This window comes from Podarcis filfolensis, assembly GCF_964270895.1.
Source record: "Podarcis filfolensis genome assembly, chromosome: 11".
NCBI classification, from domain to species: Eukaryota; Metazoa; Chordata; class Lepidosauria; order Squamata; family Lacertidae; genus Podarcis; species Podarcis filfolensis.
Window position 1 is genome coordinate 61,534,379 of NC_139613.1, and position 20,469 is coordinate 61,554,847.

Sequence of the window (20,469 nt, forward strand, 5' to 3'; positions counted from 1 at the left end):
GGAAATGCAAACATGTCCCTGTTAGATGGATTGGAGTGGGTGAATAGTTCCAAGCAATTACTTTGACATCTGTCCATCTATGCTTAAGGAGGGCAGGTCTATCTCATGGAATGGGAGCCTGTGGCCCTCCACCTGTTGCAGAATTACAACTCCCACTTTCCCTGACCACTAGCAATATGGGCTGTGGCTGATGGGAACTGATGTCTATCATCATCCAGAGGGCAACAGGTTCCTTATACCTGGCCTAACTTTTAAATTTCTATTTTGTTCTTTTATTCTAATTGAGGATAGAGTGTGGTGTGGGGAATGCTATAAAAATGTATCACCATAATGTCCTAGTATGGCACTAGTATGGCTCACAGCTAGACTAACTACTGGCGGCTACAATAAGAGAAATAATTGTGTCTTTGTCAGGATTGCTATGTCCAGACATGTCTGTAGGTTTAAGACCTCCTGGGCCAATGAAAGACTATGCAGCAAGAGCACCTCTGGGTTGTGCTCAGATGTGCTTGATACACAGTCTGGTGTACTCCAAGCTACTGAAGTGGACTTATGCTGCCTCTACCACTCATAGTGACTATTTCACCTCTTCTATAGGAGGTGGGGTTGTATGCTGCCTTTGTCTGAAGAACTCAGGGCAGTTCACAGCATAAAAATACACAATAAGAACACAAAAAGCAAGAACAAACCCATAACCTCTCCTCCCATAAGCACATTTAAAAGAACCTAGAATGTTAATCAGCCCAAGGCCTGGTTGAAAAGGAACATTTCCACCCGGCAGCTAAAGATGTATGGTGAAGGCACCTCCCTGGGAAGAGCAGTCCACAAACACTGCAGAAAAGGCCCCTTCTTGTCTTGCCACCCTCTGGACCTCACATGGAGGGGGCACATGAAAAAGGGCCTCAGATGTTGGTCGCAAGGTCCAGGTCGCTTCATGTGGGGAGAGGCAGTCCTTGAGATAAGTCCTGAACCGTCAATTTAAATATCCTGTAGCTACTCAGTTGATCTTTGGATTCTCACTTTGGAAGACTTCAGTCATGGAAATAGGAATCTGTAACATGTGGAGGAGGACCCCAGGTCCTCCCTCACTGATCTAGGCCACTGTCCACTAGTCTTTAACCCAATGGCTACAAACTAGCGTGTGGGTGGGGGAAAGGTGGGAGATTTCCAGAAATATCAATTCCGCATCCAATAGTTCCTTCTTAGCCTTTTCTGCACTCCTACAGAATTACAGCATACAAATAGCCCTGAATGCTCTCCTAGGAAAAGCAGCTAGACTTTTGAAGACAAATTCTTAAAGAGGTTATTATATAAATTTAAAGAATATATACATTCTATGGCCTTTGCAAATCTGACTGGGTTTTTTGTTGTTCTATTGCTGTTTAAAGATTTCTTAATATGTTACTGATGTTACTTGTAAGCTGCCTTGGAAAGATCTGTATCTTGAATGGCAAGATATTAATAACAGTAATAAAGAAATAATGTAAAATGCAATTCATCTTGTCATCTTTATAATAACTGTGATTTATTTGTTTTCCTCTTCTATTTCTATCCACTTCTACAATTCATTCAAGTACACTTGTTACATTACATTTGTTTTTGTTTTTCCCCAAAAGTCTAAAAGAAAAAAGAACTTACCACCCAGGGCCTTTTTCTCTCAAGCATTGCAATTAAATCCAGATGGCGTTTATGTTCATGGTATCGCTCCACATCTTGTTTATACCTTTCATTTGTTTGCTTCATTTTCTCTAGGTTGCTATGTTTCTCTTTACATGAATTCTGTCAGAATATGTATTTCAAGTTATTTAGTTGGTTCAATTAAAAAAAGGTAACTTGTTTTGTAATTGTGATGTGCCCTATTTGAAACTCAAATACACAAGAATTAGTATTTCTATCAAATTAGCACCTCACTTCTCTAATGGAAAATGGATCTTACTTGTCAGAGTGCAAGTCAGAAGCCCATATACAAAATGAAGGTTTGGTATCAATAGTAATCTAATCTATCAAGAAACAATGAAATGTTATATGCTTTGCATTAGGTCCTCTCAAACCTTGCAAATGGGAGATAGCAGGGTAGCAAAGAAGTATTCCACAGCATTTAACTATGATTCTGTTCCAGTGATATCTGCTGCTGTTGCTGAATATTTAAACTATGCATTTCCTTTTCCTAATATGGAATCAAACGTGGTTCATAATTCAGCTATAAGAACCAGTAGATAAATGAACAGTGTAGACAAAACAACTGGGACTTTAACATTTCTGTCAGCACAATGAAGGCGAGCCATGTTCCCACTTGAGAAGGACTTGAAACCAGAGAATCAGAAGTCAGCAAATTGTTAAAGCATGAACCCTGGTTAGCCTGAACCTTGTTAACAATCAAGTCAATGTAACACTAAGTATATAAATTTCATTTAAATATTTGTACCCCAATTTTCTTTTCTAAAGCTAGGCAAAGTGGCTAACCAAAAGTACATACCAATAAATACAAAAATATCAGAATCTATATACACACAATAATTCAATTACTAAATAAAGGAGTTTGAACTACACTAAACTCATGAATGACTAATCAAACAGTAAACCTAAAACAACATTTCAGTTACACAATACGACTATTTCACCAGCAAAATACAGTATATCTAACAACCTCGGTGTGCAATCCTATACTGTACTTGAAATCTGCAGATGAGAAGCTGTAGGATACAGTGAAAGCCAGATGCCCCTGGAACTTCCGAGATGCCACTGGAATTGTACCCGCCATGCCAGCAGCAGATCCCAGATGCTGCACAAATGAGACTTTTGATTTTGAGCTGAGGCATATTAGAAGGCAAATTAGAAGGGAACCCCAGACTGACTTGGCTTCAGCTGGCCTCAGAAAGAGACCCAGTGGTGAGAAAGGGAGGTTGGGGGCCCCACCACTGCCTGATCACTCAGATTGGGAATGGGGATGGGGCAGGTGTCTCAAGTTCATCAATGCTGCTTCCTGGATGTACGAAGCACTCAGTTAGCAGAGGGTAGAAAGGGAGGCAAGGGGTGCTGCTGAGAAGCCTACCAGGCAACATATTAGGCAGGGGGTAGGCTAAAAGAAAGATCCCTTGGGTTGCCAGGGCATCCAAAAACAACATGCTGGCTCATGGAAGAACCAATCCATTTGTAGCTGGCAGCTGTTCTACTTAAAAGCAATTCATGTGAGCACTTAGGATGTAGAAAAACTAAACAACATGCAGTGATGCCTGGTGTCTCCATAAATTTGTCATTGAGGATCACACACTGGATGGTGCTATGGGATAATCATATCCGGCAGCTTTGGTGCTGGGGATAGGAGGGCATAATTGGGGTGTCTGTCAGCCAGAGTGCATTGTCTTCTCCTTCTAGCTGACATCAGTGTGCAACATTAGCACACTGGCCATGACTGGTAGACTTTAACAGTGTTTCTATTAAGTGGCTGTATCTGCCATTTTAAAACCATTTGGGGATTTTTCAAGCTTTGTTTTCCCCTACCCTCCCAGGCTGAAAACATAGGATAAGGCCATTGTTGGTCCTTCTTAAATAACCCGGCAGTAAAAGCAGCAACTACTAGGCCCTTGACCACCTTCAAAAACCTCCTTACAGTAAAGGGACATGGCAAGAGGAGGGTATCCACAATATACAAAATACTACTCCAGAATCTCACACACATCATCTCAATCAAAAAGCAATGGGAGCACAACATAGGGTTTAAAAAAAAAACCCCAACCCAATGGACTAAACTGGTCTAAACTTCCCTTTAAATCCATCTCAGCTAAAAGAAAGAAGCTCACACTGAAGCTTATCGATAGATAGTACCTAACACTACAAAAGATGGTGCTTATACACCCAAGAACCTCACCAAAATGCTGGAGAGGTTGCAACTCTACAGGCACATACCTCCACATGTAATGGGATTGCCCCCAAACCCAACCCTTTTGAACATAAGTTACTTTGCATATTTTTTGGGGACTTAACAGGTACTAGAAGCCACCCCAGAACTGAACCTATTGAATATTTTCCAAGACAATAATGCACTCTCACAGCACAAAGAACTCATAAGCCACCTACTCTCAGCAGCCAGGAGCATCATAACACTAGAAAAGCTAACCAACAAATTCAAACTAGAGTGGGGATAAGCAAAAGAGAATGCCTTCACCTCAGTATGGCTCCCCTTTATTACATACACAGCCCAACAAGACAACAAGAACCCACCGACAGCATCCAAATCAACACGGCTAATTTGACCCAACAACTCCTCCCCCTGAAACATGCAAACAAAACTCACTGCAGTCAGCTGAAGGCAACCAACCAGGCCCTGGGCCCCCCAGTCCCCTTCACTGCCAATGACAACCAAGAAATGAATAGAAAGAAAACCTACCCACGTGATGCCGACACAAAAACCTGGCACATACACTATGAAAAAGAATGGAAGTTTACTACCCCCCTTTTCTCCCCCCCATCTCCCCCAACCTTATATTGTCTAAACCATTACTGTCTCAAGTTGAATATAACTGATCTGTAGAAAGGACTGAACTGAAAGCAGAGACGCTTTATGTACTTATGTTACCCAAGAAAATTTTTAATTAAAAAAACCTTTTTTTAAAAAAAGGCAGTTGTTGGTTTAGTGGGGGTGTAAATTGCCTCATCCTCCCCACATTGGAGTATAGGATTGCTCTGCCTGCCAGTAAAGCTGAAATCCATACCCATTTACATGGGAGGAAGTTCCAATGAACTCCATGGGACATACTTCTGAGTAGACATGCATAGGACTGGGCTGTAATATACCTCTGCCACCAGCCAGGATACCAGAGGCCATAAGAAGGCTGTACTGTCTGTCTGGCAGGAAGAACAGAGCAAGAGCTAACAGATCTAGCTAACAGATGGGGCCAGGAAGAGCAGCTGCTCCAGTGCTTTCCTCCCTCTGTGTTCTGTTTTCTTTACTGCTAAGTTTATTAGATTGTAACAGGGACTGTCTCACCTTTTAATCTCTACAGTTCTCCTAACATTTCAGATGTTTTGTAGGTGATAAATAATTACAGGAATAAAAGTCACTAATTCAGAGAAGCAAGAAAATATGTTAAAAATCAAAAAGGAAGTTCTTCCAGAAAGGCAGTGAGTCAGATCCTTATCTCCCCCACCTGCTGTGGGCCAAGTTTGACAAGTGGGTGGGACTGCCACCTTGTCAATCTCCTCACATGACAGTTATAGCAGGTGACCTGCACAGGCAAAAGCACAGCACTGTGCAAGCCCCAAGAGTGGACATTTGGTGGCTGGCATTTCCAAAGCCTGATGCCAAGCAATGTGCAAGCTCTGCTGACTGGCTGGTTGGTGATGGCCGCAAAATGCCATGCATAAGGCTTTGCAAGCATAGACCCTTTTGGCCTAGCTGCAACTTTACCTGCCACACACCTGACATCATATATGAGCTCAGGTGTTGGGCAAGTTGGGCATGGTTTGGCCAAAATAATCTGGCAAGCCAAATGGGAAAGTTTGCCTCTACTATATTAGGGGAACAGTTTACCTACGAGATTACCTTACCCCACATGTGCCCACTTGACCTCTTCAATTGGCAGAACTAGGACTACTACAGGTGCTACATAACACCCAATAGCCATTCCACATTGGTAATGTGGCAGCACCTGAACTTTGGAACTCCCTGCCTACTGAGATCAAGAAGGCTCCTTCACTGTACTCTTTTTGGCACCTGCTAAAGACATTCTTGTTTAGACAAGCCTACCCAGATGCCTAGAAAGTTGAGGTAATTTTAATACGTTTTTGTATTTTAACTTTTGTATGTTTTAAAGTATGCTTGTGAATTTTTCTCTGTCTTATTAGCTTTGTGTAAACCACTTTGTGAGGGGTCCCCCCCCATCAAGCAGTATATAAATTTTATAAAATAAACCAACAAACAGATGTAAAAATCCCAAATGCCTCTCCCTGCTCTCAGCTGTGCTGGCTGCTGCTCAGACTTCTGCTCAAACTGTCTCTTGCAGTTACCATGGATTTCTGCCACACTGATTAGATAAAGGGGACACAGAAACCCAAACAAATTTATTGAAATATCAACACAGCCAGTTCCAAAAGTAAGTATAATTCCTATTTAGTCAGTTTCTAAAACTGAAGCTCCAGCCTGTTCTTCTAAGAAGAGATAGGAAAGCAGGACATATGAATTTCAAGAGAAAGAGAGATGAGAAATAAGAACCTTGGTAAGCAAATTATAAATAATAGGAGCAAGGAATGAAAAAGCAGGATGGGCAAGATAGTATCTGCATCTCCATGTTTAGCATGGCCTGGGCTGCCAATTCAAAAATAGCACCTTTGCTCTGACTAAAATCAGAAAGCAGCACCCCTAACCTCTGGTCCTAAGGAAGGGGCCTGCTGCTATCACATTCTCCTCTTAGAACAGTAAAACTGTTGTGAATTTATTTTAAAAGTAAAAAAGAGTGAGAAAAACTTTCTCATAAATATCAGCCACGTACCTCTAGTTCTCGCTCTCGCTGTCTAAAGTTTTTCAGATCACAGTGATATTTGTACATTTCTGGAGGACCAACCGATTTCTCTGTAGCTTCAAGTAGTTCAACCTTGGACAATTTTGCAAATTCTCCAACTTTGTCCTGCAAAGCAAGAATCCAAATACCTATGGTGCTTTGTGTAATAATGTAATACACTTTGTAGCAAAAGGTACTTTTCAGACCAATGTAAAATACAGTGGTACCTCAGGTTACAGACGCTTCAGGATGAGAACAGAAATTGTGCTCCGGTGGCGCAGCAGCAGCAGGAGGGTCCATTAGCTAAAGTGGTACTTCAGGTTAAGAACAGTTTTAGGTTAAGAATGGACCTCCGGAATGAATTAAGTACGTAACCAGAGGTACCACTGTATCAACTGTACTATTACTAAAGCTTCTTAATTACAAGCACCTTACTCTACCACCTTCCTCCCCTGGTGTGAGCACATTTGTCACTCAGGCAGGGGATTTTGGTAACAGAGAAAATCCTTTAGCATCTAACCAGCAGCAACCTGTTGCCAACTCCCCACCCACCACGACTTCTGGGCGGAATGTGTGCACAAGAACTTGGAGAAAAGCTAGTAACAGAATTCTGTATGCAAGAGGCAAAGACAGCTTCAACTGCCACTGAATGGCCTTCTCAGGTCTCATAAAGTTCAGAAGAGCAACAGAGGCAAGTTGTTCAGAGGGAAGACTGCAATACACCTCTGTGTATTTCCCACCCTTACAGAGCACAAGATTATACCCACAATTTTTGTCCTGCAGAATTTCAAAGAATAATTCTTGAAGGCACAGATGCTGATTTTAGGGCTCTATCACTTCAAGGAAGTAGACAAATAAAGCAAAATCATTTATTTAAATGTCTGAAACAATTCTGATGAATTGTACATGATCATAAAGAACTAGAATTATTTCATCACTGCATCAAACAAAAGCCATGTTCAAATCCATATGTATTTTCTGCATCTCTGACATTAATTTCACTTTACCACAATAATTTTGCTCTTTCCTTAGCATACAATCCTTTAGAATTTAAAATGAAGAGAGAACAATACACTCTCATAAAAATTACTACATACCTGTGGAAGAAATTGGCACAGATTGCCTACTTGGATATTTAAGGCTGCAATTTGATCTTCTACCATTTTGAGAGTGGACGGTTTCTTATTAATAAACCAAGCAGACTGGTTGTTTGATACAGACATTTCCCGTGTGATAACAAGTTTGGATGGTTTCTTAAACCTAAGAAAGAGAAGGGAAAGTGTTTTTTAAAAAACCAGCCATGAAATGCTGGTTAAAAATCTGGTATGTGGCAGCTTCTCCCTGCAAAAAAGCCAGTAAGATAACTTATTTAAAACATTTAGACCAAACAGAAACAGAAACAAGATTGTTACTCACACCTCAATTTCAACAACTGCTTTGTTAGTACCCCGCTTCACATAGTGACCAACCTAAAATTAAAATAAACAAATATTACTAGATTTATCTGGCAGGGGAAGAAACCAAGAATAAAATATTAATTACTGATAGATGCTAAAGAAAGAGGCGAATTCTCCCTGCCGGATATATGAGATTATATTTTGAAGCGTCTTCTCTTTGCTGGTTAAAAGAATGGATATCATTGGGAAACAGCTGTATATTAGATCTTGAACGACGCAATAATAGATTTGGTTGACACGCTTAACTTAAGGTTAAAGTTCATAAAGCTTTTTTGAATCATGTTATAAGGAAACCGACGTATGAAGTATGGTATAAATATAAAAAATTATTAGAACATAAAACACCATGATGGCTCTCTCCTCTTGAAGCAATATTGGTGGAAAAAAAGAAATATGAGAAATGACTGGCCAACATATAAAGAATCATTAACAGAAGTAGATCAAGAGTTAAAGTTAAGGAGGTTTGAAGACATAAGAGAATTAGGAACCGATTGGTTGCAATATCAACTTAATGAAGTGTTTAAGATGGATAAAAAGAATGGTTTTCTAAACAAAACCTCCCAGTTCGAAAGGGAACTGTCAGAAAATAAAACTACTGGTAAGTTAATTTCTAAAATGTATGAACTTCTATTAGACTGGCAAACGAAAGACGAACAGGTCAAAACGGTTATGATTCACTGAGTGAAGGATTTTGGTTGTATCACTGAATTAGCAGCATGGGAAAGATTAAGGACAATAGAATTAAAATTTACAGCCTGAAAGAAAATTATATGAAAATAATGTATTGTTGGTACTTAACTCCTAATAAATTAGCTAAAATGTATAAATCAAAGTCTAAAACATGTTGGAAATATAAATAGAAAAAGGGCACGTTTTATTACATATGGTGGTCATGTAAGATGATAAAAGATTTCTGGGAAATGATATATAATGAATTGGGGGAAATGTTGAAAATAACTTTTTCTAAGAAACCAGAAGCTTTTCTTTTAGGTATTTTAGGTCCAGAGATCCCAAAGGAGCAAACGAAATTATTCATGTACGCGACCATGGCTGTATGGATGCTGTTAGCCCAGAGATGGAAAGATGGCACAACTCTGACCAAGGAAGAGTGGCAGATAAAACTAATGAACTATACCAAGATGGCATGCAGGAAGAATTAGAAACCAGGAAGAGACTGACTTTAACAAAGAATGGGGAAAGTTTATAATTCATTTAAAAAATTACTATAAATTTGAATTATGGATAAAGGACTTATAAAAATAGAGCACGAAAGAGATGCAGAGGGGGAAATCATTATATGAAGATCCACAAAGGGGGTAAGGGCCTGGGGCATGTGAGACTCAGGCTCCCCACCCATCCTAGCTGATGACACAAGAGGGTGGGCTTCCCTTCAGATCCACAGATCTCAGCAACTGCTTTGAAGCAACTGTAGCAGGAGTACTCTCACTAGGTGCAGAACTGACATAAAAGAAGACAAGAAACTTGAGGGAAATCTCTGGGTACCATGAATTAAATGGAAAGATGGCAATACATTTCAAATTAACCCACAGGTCTTCCCATGTCTTAGAGCAGGGGTCCCCAAACTATGGTCCACAGGCTGGATGTGGCTCTACAGGCTCATAAATCCAGCCCACCAGCCGAAATGCCCCTTCAGCGCGTGGGGACTGACTGAGTAGTCCCCGCGGCACTGAGGTAAACCCAGCACAGCGTGGCATTTCCTTGAAAAGAACGTTCATACGCGCACATTCTTTTCAACAGAAACGCCTCGCCGCATTTACCTCAGCGTGCAGCGAGGCTTCCATGGCTTCCGCTCCTGCAGCCAATCGGAAGCCGCAGAAGCCTCACCGTGCAGGGACTGACTGAGCATGTTCCCCATCTCCACCACCCGTGGAAAGAGGTGGAAGGATGGAAGAAAAAAGAAGGGAAGGGTGTTGATGGTGGTGGAGGAGGCAGCAGTCACTAGTGACGTCGAGAAGCTATCAGCGTGCTGGAAAACGCCAAGCGCCACTGGGGGGGGGCAAGACAACACTGGCAGCGGCAGCAGCAAGCAAGACTCCCGCCGGCAGTGCTCCCCGCTGGCTGCTTGTGTGCCCCGAGACTCATGCAAGCCGTCTTGCCCCGCCACACAGCTCAGTCCTCGTGCCCAGGCAGGCAAAGCCGGGCTATGCCTCTGCTGCTGAAGAGCCGCAGCCCCATTGCCCTGCAGTAGGAGCAGGAGGGGTGGGCTGGTGGGGCAGCAAGACCACAGCCTTTTCTCCCCTGCCAGCGAGCAGAAACAATAGCAGCGGCAGAGCATTGAACCGCAAGACTGCCTTTTGCAAAAAAAAAAAAGCGGGGGGAAATGGTTCCAGTTCAAGTGGGTGGAAACACCGGGCTCGCTCGCTCTTGCTACTGCTGCCAGACAAACAGGGCAGACGGGCAGGTGCCTGTTTCTTTAAGCAGCAGCAGCACCTCTTCTGCTCACTCCTCCCCTCAGGGGAAGCCCAGCCCAGCCACCACAGCCAAGCGGAAGAGGGAGGGGATCCCTGCCTTGGGGAGAGGGGAAAGCCCCCTGCAGGAGTCCCGGGATGGCGAGGAGCAGGAGAGCCACCCATGGCCAGAGAGAGCGCCGCCTCACCCTGGCCATGCCGTCAGCTCTGGCGCGCCTACAGGGCAGCGATGTGGAGTTTGTGATGCACCAGGCGACAATGACAATCAGGTACAACTCGTCGCAGAGTGCTGTGGACATGAACATGGGCCGCTCCAGCATCCTCTTGCGCCACCACCTCGAGCTCACCTTCCACGCGCCTCACTTCTACCTGCGCTGCCTGGGCAAGAACGGTGTCTTCGTCAACGGCGCCTTCCAGAGGAGGGGTGGCCCAGCCCTGCAGCTGCCCCCCCCCCAGCAGTGAGTTTGGAGTCGTGGGGACGGGCGACACATGAGGATCGGGGGGTAGGGAGACGCGCAGGCAGACTGGAGTGTGGGGATTTGGGGTTGGAGGACAGGCGTGCAAGCTGGGGGGGGGTTAGGGAGACACGCAGGCAAGTTGGGTCACGAGGATGGGGCTTAAGGAGACACGAGTGCGGGCTGGGTCGTGGGGATCTGGATTAGGGAAGCACATGCATAGGCTGGGTCATGGGGAAGGGGGTTAGGGAAACGTGTATAAGCTGGGTTGTGGGGATGAGGGTGTGTGCAGGCAGACATGTGTATAGGCTGGGTTGTGGGGATGGGGGCATGGAAGGCCTGCATGTAGACTGGGCCATGGGGGTAAGGGAGATCCACGTGCAGGCTGGGTTGTAGGAATGAGCATTAGCGATATTGACCATCTCATTAGGCAAAAGCAGACCCATACTTCTCACTGAAATGCTTATAAGTTTATGCTGATTAAAATCATTCTTCATTTTAAATATTGTATTGGTTTTCCTGTTTTTTGTGCACTACAAATAAAATATGTGCAGTGTGCATAGGAATTTGTTCATATTTTTTTCAAATTATAGTCTGGCCCCAACAGTGTCTGTTTAAAAAGTTTGGGGACCCCTGTCTTAGAGTCAATTAAAATATCCAGGAATATGATATTGACATTCATGGGCCTCTAAACTCAGAATACATTCTAGGCTAGTTCCTCCCTACTATGTTGCCTTTCCCAGAGCAGAGTACCTTTCCCACAGAGATCTTTCAAACAAGTGACCCGCCAAATACATTCTAAGATGGTATAGGCCTATAAGGATAGCCCTGCATATTCTTCCTGGCTCTGTGAACTACCTTTCCTTAAAAATGTGAGCGTATTTGTATTATGTTCTAAACTATGGCATGTAGTCGGCTTAATGGTTGTTCCTATTTAGTTACACTATTGCTAGAATCGTCTCTCGGCTTAACTGCAGTCTTTTGGGATAGCTCACTGAAAATCAGGAGAAACCTTTCGTCTAAATATCAACCATAAGCTCCCTATGTGCTGTATGCTGCACACAAAATTAGTAAGCAATTTTATATTCATTCTCCAGGGTGCTGCAGTACATAAAAATCACCAGAGTATATCAAAGCTTTAGAAAAGAAAGGTATCTTAACACACACACAAAATATGGAAGTCAAATTGAGAAAAGAGCCCAATGCATATTCTACAAAAGTCTGCCCTCTATTTTCTATCCAACATATTAAACAGTCTTTAAGCTGTTACCACACTTTAAACTATTACCATAAGAATACCATTCTATAAGATTGCAAAGAGTTATCCTCACCTTGTCTGCTCGTCCTATGAAGGAAGGTTTTCCAGCCAATCCCAGGCATAAGGCACATACGATACTTGATTTACCTGTTCCATTAGCTCCAACTATCATGTTTAGATGGGGTCCTGGAAGCACCACACAGGAATCATAAGTACTGAAAGGCAAATGCCATTATAATTTAACGTTTAGAAAGCGGGAAATCAAGGAATCTGAATAATCAAATGCAGATTATTATAACACCAGTTCATTATATTTAGTTTGCCAATGTTTTCCAAAACTATCACAGTCCTTCGTGTTTTACCCCCCCCCCATGAATATATTAGGAGTAAATATCTGCAGACCCCATATTCTATACACTGATGAATTTTGAAATCAAAACTAATGTAAGAACTCTGGGTTGACAGAGATTGGAATGTGGCATTAATTCAACATAGCCTGTGACTAGACAACAGAATTACAAAATGTAATTTTGCCAGATAACCAGGGTCTTTCAGAAAACAGCAGCATCGGACATGGAAGGCAAAACGATATTCACAGAAGTGGAGTTCTAGGAGGGACCAGAAACCTAGCTAATATTGACCCTCTGTATATTCCCTTTCCCTCGATGGACCTTTAGACCTTTCCCAGTCCGCTGTGCCACCGGGTTGCCTGCGCCTCCCCGGAGCCCATGGAGGGTCTCCTCGCCAGCCGGAGGGGCAGCGGGCCTTTGCTGAGGCTGGTCAGGTCCCCCCCTTCGGGGCCCAGCAGGGAGGTCCCGAGCGCCGCTCCGCTGAGTTCCGGGGGGGGGGGGAGCGCTGCGGGTTTCTTCTAAGTCTCCACGTGCGAAGTTGTGCTGTTGGGCCTCGAGTCGAAGATTCACGAACCAAGTAGCGCGGAAAGAGGCTTCCCCGCCCGCTCGGGGCTCCCGCCCTCCCTGCAGCCGAGACGGGAGATGGGCGGGGGGGGGTCCCGGAGGGCCATTTGGGAGGCAGGCGCTGGAAGCCCCCGCGTCTCCCGCCGCCGCCCGGTCAGGACGGGGGTCCTCCGGGGGGGGGCTGCCCCCTCGCGGCGCCCACGAGCCCCGCCCACGAGGCCCCGATCCTCCCGCCCCGCGCGCGCCGCGCTCACAGGAAGTTCTCCATGTAGATCTTGAGGATGGAGCCCTCCACGAAGGGCGGCTCGGCCTCCGGCGGGGCCAGCGCGGCTAGCGGGGCCGTTCTTCGCCTCCAGCGGCGCAGGCGGCCGCTGCCCGGGCTCCCGCCTTCCGCTTCCTCCTCAGGGCTCTTCGCTCGGCGCTTCGCGGGCGTCGCCATTTTGCCGCCGCTCCCGGCGCGCGGGCGCTGCGAAGATTTAGCAAGCCGGCGGCGCGCGCCCGCTTCCCATTGGTCGCCGCGGCTCTACGTCGGCTTGGGAACGCGCGTCGTTGGCGGGGGCGACCTTCTGCCTCGGGAGCATTTCCGTTGGCTGAGAAAGAGCGGCCATGCGCCCGGGGGGGGGGCAGTCAATGGGGTCAATTCCACGGGGCGGGCCGGCGGAAGCGGACGTTTTCATTGGGTGGGGAGCGACGGGGTGGGGCATGATATGGAAAGAGCCTCTCTGCGCGACGTCACAGAGGGCCAATAGTAGGCGGCCGGGTGCTTTCCTGTGCAGTTGGGCGGGCTCGGGCTGCGCGTGACTCGGCGGGAAGCGGTCGCGTCCGTCGTGTGACGCGGCCCCCAAGACGAGGCCCCGTCCCGGGCGGGCTCTCGGGCTCCGGCTTCCTCCGAAGGAGGCCCCGGCGAGGTGTCTCCGGGCTCGGCGGTGGGGCTCCCCGCGGGGCCCCAGGAAGCCCTGCTTCTCCCTTCGGCGCCTCGCTGGCCGCTGCTCCGCCTCGGGCGCCTGAAGGGCTCATTCTGAGGGCCGTTGCCGCTCTGTCTCTTTTGACAATGTGAATCCTTGCTTGGAGCCAGGAATTAGCTTCCCCTTCAGATAATTTTTAATTGAATAATTTTCTAATGTCTGGAGTAATTGAAGTTTGAAGTCTTGTTTATTCTGTTAAATTCTACTCCAAGAAGACCCATTTATTCTAAGTAGAACTCAATGCAGACATGTATGTACGAAGTATTTTTTTCTAATTGTGATCTCATTGACACCTCTAGATCAGGCATCTCTTAGAAATAATTAAATAATATTTTTGGGAAATGTTAATATTATTTATACTTCTAAATAAAATTACATTTTAGAATTTAACTTTGAAATTAAAGCAGGTCCATCATATGACATATTTTAAGCCCATGAAAAATACAATGAGATTGGTATTTTTAGTTTTGAAGGCCAAAACTGTCAATTTTTTGAAATTTCAAACCCTCATAACTAAAAAAGAGATTTTAAAAATTAACATTTTAGATTTTAACTTAGTTTTGAGCATTCAAAAAGTATACAAAATATTAAGAAAATTGAATGACACAAGATATATCTGATATATCTGACCATATCAGATCACTTGATATGGAATGACCCATTAAATCGTTTTAAGGCAGCAGTCACTTGAAACAAAGGGGAAAAGAAATGCAAATGCCACACACACAAAAACACTTTGGGACTAGAATAGAGAGTCCTAGATTAGTAGTGAATGTGGCTTACATTTTTGCTGGAATAAAACATGCTAAAGTGAATCTGCCTATTCCTCCTCCCCCCCCCCCCCCCGGTCTTTGTCCTCAAAGTGGATGTCTTTGAAAGTTGGTAGTCATACTTTGGATCCCAAATGCCCTGGAACTTGGGAAGTTTTGGCTCCCAAATGCTGCAAACCTGGAAGTGATCCAGAACGGATTCCATTCAACTTCCAAGTTACGACTGTATTGCAGTGTAACACGTTTATGAAAAGTTTTTTTAAATGGTACTAAGATACCTAATCCCTTGTATCACACTATAATGAAATAACAGGGCAGTGTACAATGTTAAAACCCAACATCCTATTTTAGAAATAAAAATAATAGAGTAAAATAATTAACACAACTAGCTAACTAAGCAACAACATAAACCCAGCCCCAAACCACTGTCATGTGACAACAGTGTCAGTTACTCATCACTGACTTTATAGTCTGTCATAGAAAGTTCTTGCAGTTTTCCTCTTTTCTGTGTTTCTCCCTCTCCTTTGTTCTTTTCCCCTTATCCAGTTTTTTATTCTTCTCCAACTGTCACACTCCCAAGTTCTTTTCCCTTGCTGTTTCCTAACTGCCCCCTTTCGACCTTTGATCTGCATTCTATTAACTCCATAGCAGCAGACATTCCTATAATCTTGTGAATTCTAGATATTCTTGAAGTCTCCACCAGAGGTCAGCATAATATTCATTACAGGAAAGAGAATTTTACAAGTCTATTGATGAGACATTTATGACTTAATTTTAAATACCATTTTGTTCAGAGGGGAAAAAAGATAGTGGAATATTTTATCTGTCCACAAAGGCAGACATAGAAATATAAATGCTTTATCCCCTGTTGATGGCCTTTCAGCTGATTCCCTGGTGGCCCACTGGAATGTGGAGTTCACCAGGGCTATTGACTGTTTGGCTCCAAAGCGCCCTCTCCAATTGCATGGAGCCCGGACAGCCAAGTGGTTTTCCACGGATCTGAGGGCAATGAAACAATCGCTGAGACGGCTAGAGCACCAGTGGCGGATAACTCATTCTGAAGCTGACCAGACACAGGGTAGAGCTCAGTGTCGAGCCTACCAAGTGGCAGTAGCGACGGCAAAGCAGACTTTCTTCATTTTTTTTAAAATAATATTTATTAAAGTTTCAAAAAAAATTACAAAAATAAGGAAAAAGAAAAAAAAATACAAAATACAGAAGAAGTAAAAACAGTTAAAAAGAAATCCATCTTTCCATAACTTATCTTTCATTTACTTATTTCCTTGACCTCCTCACACCTCCCTTTTTTGTATTCTAGTTAAATTGATTGTTTCAGCAAGTCCTTTCCATTCTTGTATTTATCTTATTAATTTATCTTAATATATTGTAACTTTACATTCTGACCTGTTCATCCATTCTTCCTTAACCCTATATAACATTACTTAACCCTATATAACATTACTGCAAAAACCACATTACTTCATTCCAACATCCTTTTAACATTCCTTAATTTTACAATGTTTCTGTAAATAGTCTTTAAATTTCTTCCAATCTTCTTCTACCGACTCTTCTCCCTGGCCTCGGATTCTGCCAGTCATTTCCGCCAGTTCCATATAGTCCATCACTTTCATCTGCCATTCTTCCCGGGTGGGTAGCTCTTGTGTCTTCCAATACTTCGCTATAAGTATTCTTGCTGCTGTTGTTGCATACATAAAAAAGGTTCTATCCTTCTTTGGCACCAATTGGCCAACCATGCCCAGGAGAAAGGCCTCTGGTTCTTCAGGAAGGTATATTTCTGGTTTCTTTAGGAAGGTATATTTAAATACCTTTTTCATTTCATTGTAAATCATCTCCCAGAAAGCCTTAATCTTTGGGCACGTGAAGCCAATCTCGCACTTTGTTTTTTAGTTTTTCAAAGCTCTGCAATTTTAATTTATCTCCCTCTTGTTCCAAAATTTCCCAATATTTTGGCCATTTAGCCTCCATATTGAGTTTTTTCTGAGCCTTCGCTTCCATCGGTGACAACCACCTTGGGGTTTTATTTTCCAGTAGATCCTTATATCTTATCCAAACATTAAACAGTTTTAAACATTCTTGGCAATACATTCATTTTTATAGCAGCAATACGGCCTAGCAAAGAAAGCTTCAGGTTTGACCATATTTCTAAATCTTTTTTCACTTCTGTCCAGCATTTTTCATAATTATCTTTAAATAAATTCACATTCTTAGCAGTCATATTAACCCCCAGGTATTTTACTTTCTTCACCAATGTTAAACCTGTCTCCTTCTGAAACCTCTCTTTCTCAATCGCTGTTAGATTTTTCTCCAAAACCTTAGTTTTTAACTTATTCAACTTAAATCCTGCAACCTGACCAAATTCTTGAATCAGTTCCAGTACTCTTTTAGTACTAGATTCAGGCTCCTGTAATGTCAATACTAAGTCATCTGCAAATGCTTTCAATTTGTACTGTTTGCTCCGACTTGTATACCTTTAACCAATTGGTCCCTTCTAATCATATTTAGGAGAACCTCCAGAACCAAAATAAAAAGCAATGGGGAAATTGGGCGACCTTGTCATGTCCCTTTCTCTATCATAAACTCCTCCGTCACCACATTATTGACAATTAATTTAGCCTTTTGTTCTGAATATATTGCACCTATACCATTTCCGAAACCTTGACCAACCCCCATCCCCTGCAGGTTCTTCTTCATAAAACTCCAAGAAATATTGTCAAAGGCTTTCTCCGCGTCTACAAATATCAAAACTGCTTTAGTGTTAATATTAACTTGTAGTTTTTCTAAGATATTAATTATATTTCTCGTATTGTCAGACAAATGTCTGCCCGGGAGAAAGCCTGCTTGGTCTTTACGTATCTCTTCCACTAGTACTTTTTTTAATCTTTTAGCCAAAATATCTGCAAAAATTTTGTAATCCACATTAAGCAGAGATATGGGGCGGTAATTCTTAAGTTGTGTCTTCTTAGACTCAGTTTTCGGTATAAGTGTAATATAAGCTTTCTTCCACGACTCTAGTGCTTTTTTCCCTTCCAAAATTCCATTACAAACTTCCTTTAATGGTTGTATTATCCAATCTTTCAAGGATCTATAATATCTTGAAGTTAAGCCGTCCGGTCCTGGAGATTTACCCAATTGCATATTCTGGATGGCACCTTTTACCTCCTGTTTAGTTATTTTGTAATTCAGCATTAACTTATTTCCTTGAGAGATTTTTTGTAGTCCATTTATTTTCAAAAATTGATCTATATCAATTTATTTCTGTGGCCCTTGTGTATATAATTGTTTAAAATACCTCTGGAAACATTTTCTAATCTCCACTGGATTCTGTATATTCTTTTCTTCCACTTCCAAATTTGTAATAGTGTTAAGTTTTTGTCTTTTTTTCATTTGCCAAGCTAGCAATTTCCCACATTTATTAGCCGATTCAAATGTCTTTTGTCTCATCTGTTTGATTTTCCACTCTATTTCCTGATTCATCATTTTCATATATTGTGCTTGATGTAACTTTATTTCTCTCAGAATCTCTTGCGACTTTGGTTTCGCTCTCAATTTCTTCTCACCTTCTTTTATTTTCTCCAAATTTTTATCTTTTTTCTCATTTTGAGTTCTCTTCTTTATTGCATTCTGTTGTATCAGAAACCCTCTCATAACCGCTTTGCTTGCATCCCAGATTACTCTTTTTTCAACACTAGTATTCATATTTATCTCAAAATAATCTCTCAAAGTTTTTTGGGCCTTCTTGGTCACTTCTTCGTCTCTAAACAAGGTGTCATTCATCCTCCATCTAAAGGAGCCGATTGGTGTTAGTTTCACCCCCATTTTCACAGCATTATGGTCGGAGCAGGTTTTAGGACAAATTTCCACTTTACTAGTCTTTGGAGCCAGTCCTCTAGTTATCCAAATTTGGTCAATTCTTGTCCATGTCATTTTGGCTTCAGAGAAGAAAGTTCCCTCTCTACCCAAGGGGTTCTTTGTTCTCCAAATATCAACTAAGTCCAAGTTGTCAGTCATCTCAAAAAAAGGTTTTTGGTAGTCTGCCGTCCTTGGTAACTACCTGTCTCTGTGCCTTGTCCATATTTGTAGATCCCACTCCATTCATATCCCCCATCATGATCATATTATAATCCAAATAGTCCAACAAGGTCTCATGCAACTTTTTTAAAAATTCTGATTTTCCCTCATTCGGTGCATAGACGCCTACTATCAAAAATTTCTCTCCTTGTAGTTGAATTTCGATTGCCACAAATCTTCCTTGATCATCTTTAAATATAAATTTCGGTGATAGGCTCTCCTTTGCATAAATTACTACTCCTCTTTTTTTTACTTTGTCTGATGAAATAAACTCTTGACCCAGTCTTTTATTAATCAATACTTTCCTGTGGAGCCTTGTCACATGTGTTTCCTGTAGGCAAATCAAGTCCAATTGGTCAAGTCCAATTGTTCCTTTTTTAATAGATGAAAGACACTTTTCCTTTTTTGAGGCGAGTTCAAACCATTCTCTGCCCAGTGCTCTTGGCTCTTCTCCAGATTCTTTCTGTAAGTCTTCTCCGTAATCTTTCAGAAATTTTTCTTTGTCTTCCACTGATCTTATTTTTATCTTTCTTCCTTTAAAACTAAAAGATAGGCCTTGGGGAAATTCCCACCTAAAGATAAGTCTGTTCCTTCTCAGCAAGGCAACCAAATCTCCGTAATTGGACCTAAGGTCCAAAAGATGTTTTGGAATATCTTTAAATATTTCGACTCTGTATTTCTAATGTCTTCTGGAAATGCAGACCCAGAATTTTGTCTCTCTCCTCAAACAGTCTCTCACCCTGTTCTTCTTCCCCCCTCTTCCAAGTCTAAAAGCACTCACGATCTTAAATCCTTCTTTTCCCGAATCCAATTCCCAGAAGTCTGCAAATTCCTGCAAATTCCTGCATAAGAAAGTCTGTCAAGTTATCCTTCTCTAACTCAGGGACAGCTCTAATCCTCAAATTAGTTTGTTTCTCCTTAAGTTCAATCATAGAAAAAGTTGACCTATAGTCCTCAAGTTGCCTCTGTATACCTGGAATCTTCTCTACGGCAGCTGCTTTTTCCTTAGCTTCTTCAGCTGTCTGTCGAGTCAGAGTAGATTCCTGTAGCAGTTTCTCAATAGTTTCTGTGTTTGTATTTACCTTTTGTCCCAGATTGTTAATACTTATAGTATTTTGGTCAATTTTAGTTGTTGCTTCAACCACCTGTTTGCTTAGTTTTTCCAATGATTCATTTATCTTACCTAATGCAACTGCTAGAGCTTCTTCAGATGACATACCTTTTGACTTAGATTATGTGGATGCAGCCGCAGATGAGGCAGAAGGACCAGATGTTGATGGTCTTCGCTGCCAAGATTTCCCAGACCTCGTTGTTTTTTCTAAAAGAGAGTCTGCTTTTTCTTTCCCATCTGCCATAACACTTCAATTGAATACTCAAGGTCATTCCCACGGCCACAACTTATTTTGAAGTGGAAAATTCCCCTGGCCCAATTGTTAACAGTTTCAGAAACTTCCTTTAGGGGGACACAGTATCAGTCTCTTATTGTTATATTCCAAAGTAGCACTTTAAAATCCCCACTTCGAGCAGAAAAACAAAGATAAAAGTCAGTTTCAATTTCAGTTACTTTCCAGTTAGTTACTTCCTTTCCTTTCTAAGATCAGGAGGCAACAGCCAAAAACAATGTTTTTGCAGAGC

General features: G+C 42.5%; 1 protein-coding gene across 9 annotated transcripts in view; it reads right to left on the minus strand.

The window, feature by feature from the left end:
- The window catches only part of SMC5 (structural maintenance of chromosomes 5), a 67,103-nt gene extending 53,530 nt beyond the window's left edge, over positions 1–13,573 (minus strand). For 3 of the 9 annotated variants that reach the window (XR_014539770.1, XM_083576598.1, XM_083576597.1), the window contains exons 1-6: positions 13,265–13,573; positions 12,170–12,311; positions 7,914–7,966; positions 7,595–7,757; positions 6,489–6,623; positions 1,639–1,779 (exon numbers count right to left, since the gene is read on the minus strand). Coding sequence is in view for 8 of the 9 variants with exons in the window: in XM_083576598.1 (XP_083432724.1) it covers positions 1,639–1,779; positions 6,489–6,623; positions 7,595–7,757; positions 7,914–7,966; positions 12,170–12,311; positions 13,265–13,449 (819 nt within the window). In the remaining variant the exon portion in view is untranslated. Of the gene's footprint in view, positions 1–1,638; positions 1,780–6,488; positions 6,624–7,594; positions 7,758–7,913; positions 7,967–9,502; positions 9,942–12,169; positions 12,312–12,737; positions 13,225–13,264 lie in introns of those variants that run through there. The other 6 variants (XM_083576599.1, XM_083576600.1, XM_083576601.1 and 3 more) reach the window with 6 other exon arrangements.
- Positions 13,574–20,469: the final 6,896 nt, after the last annotated feature.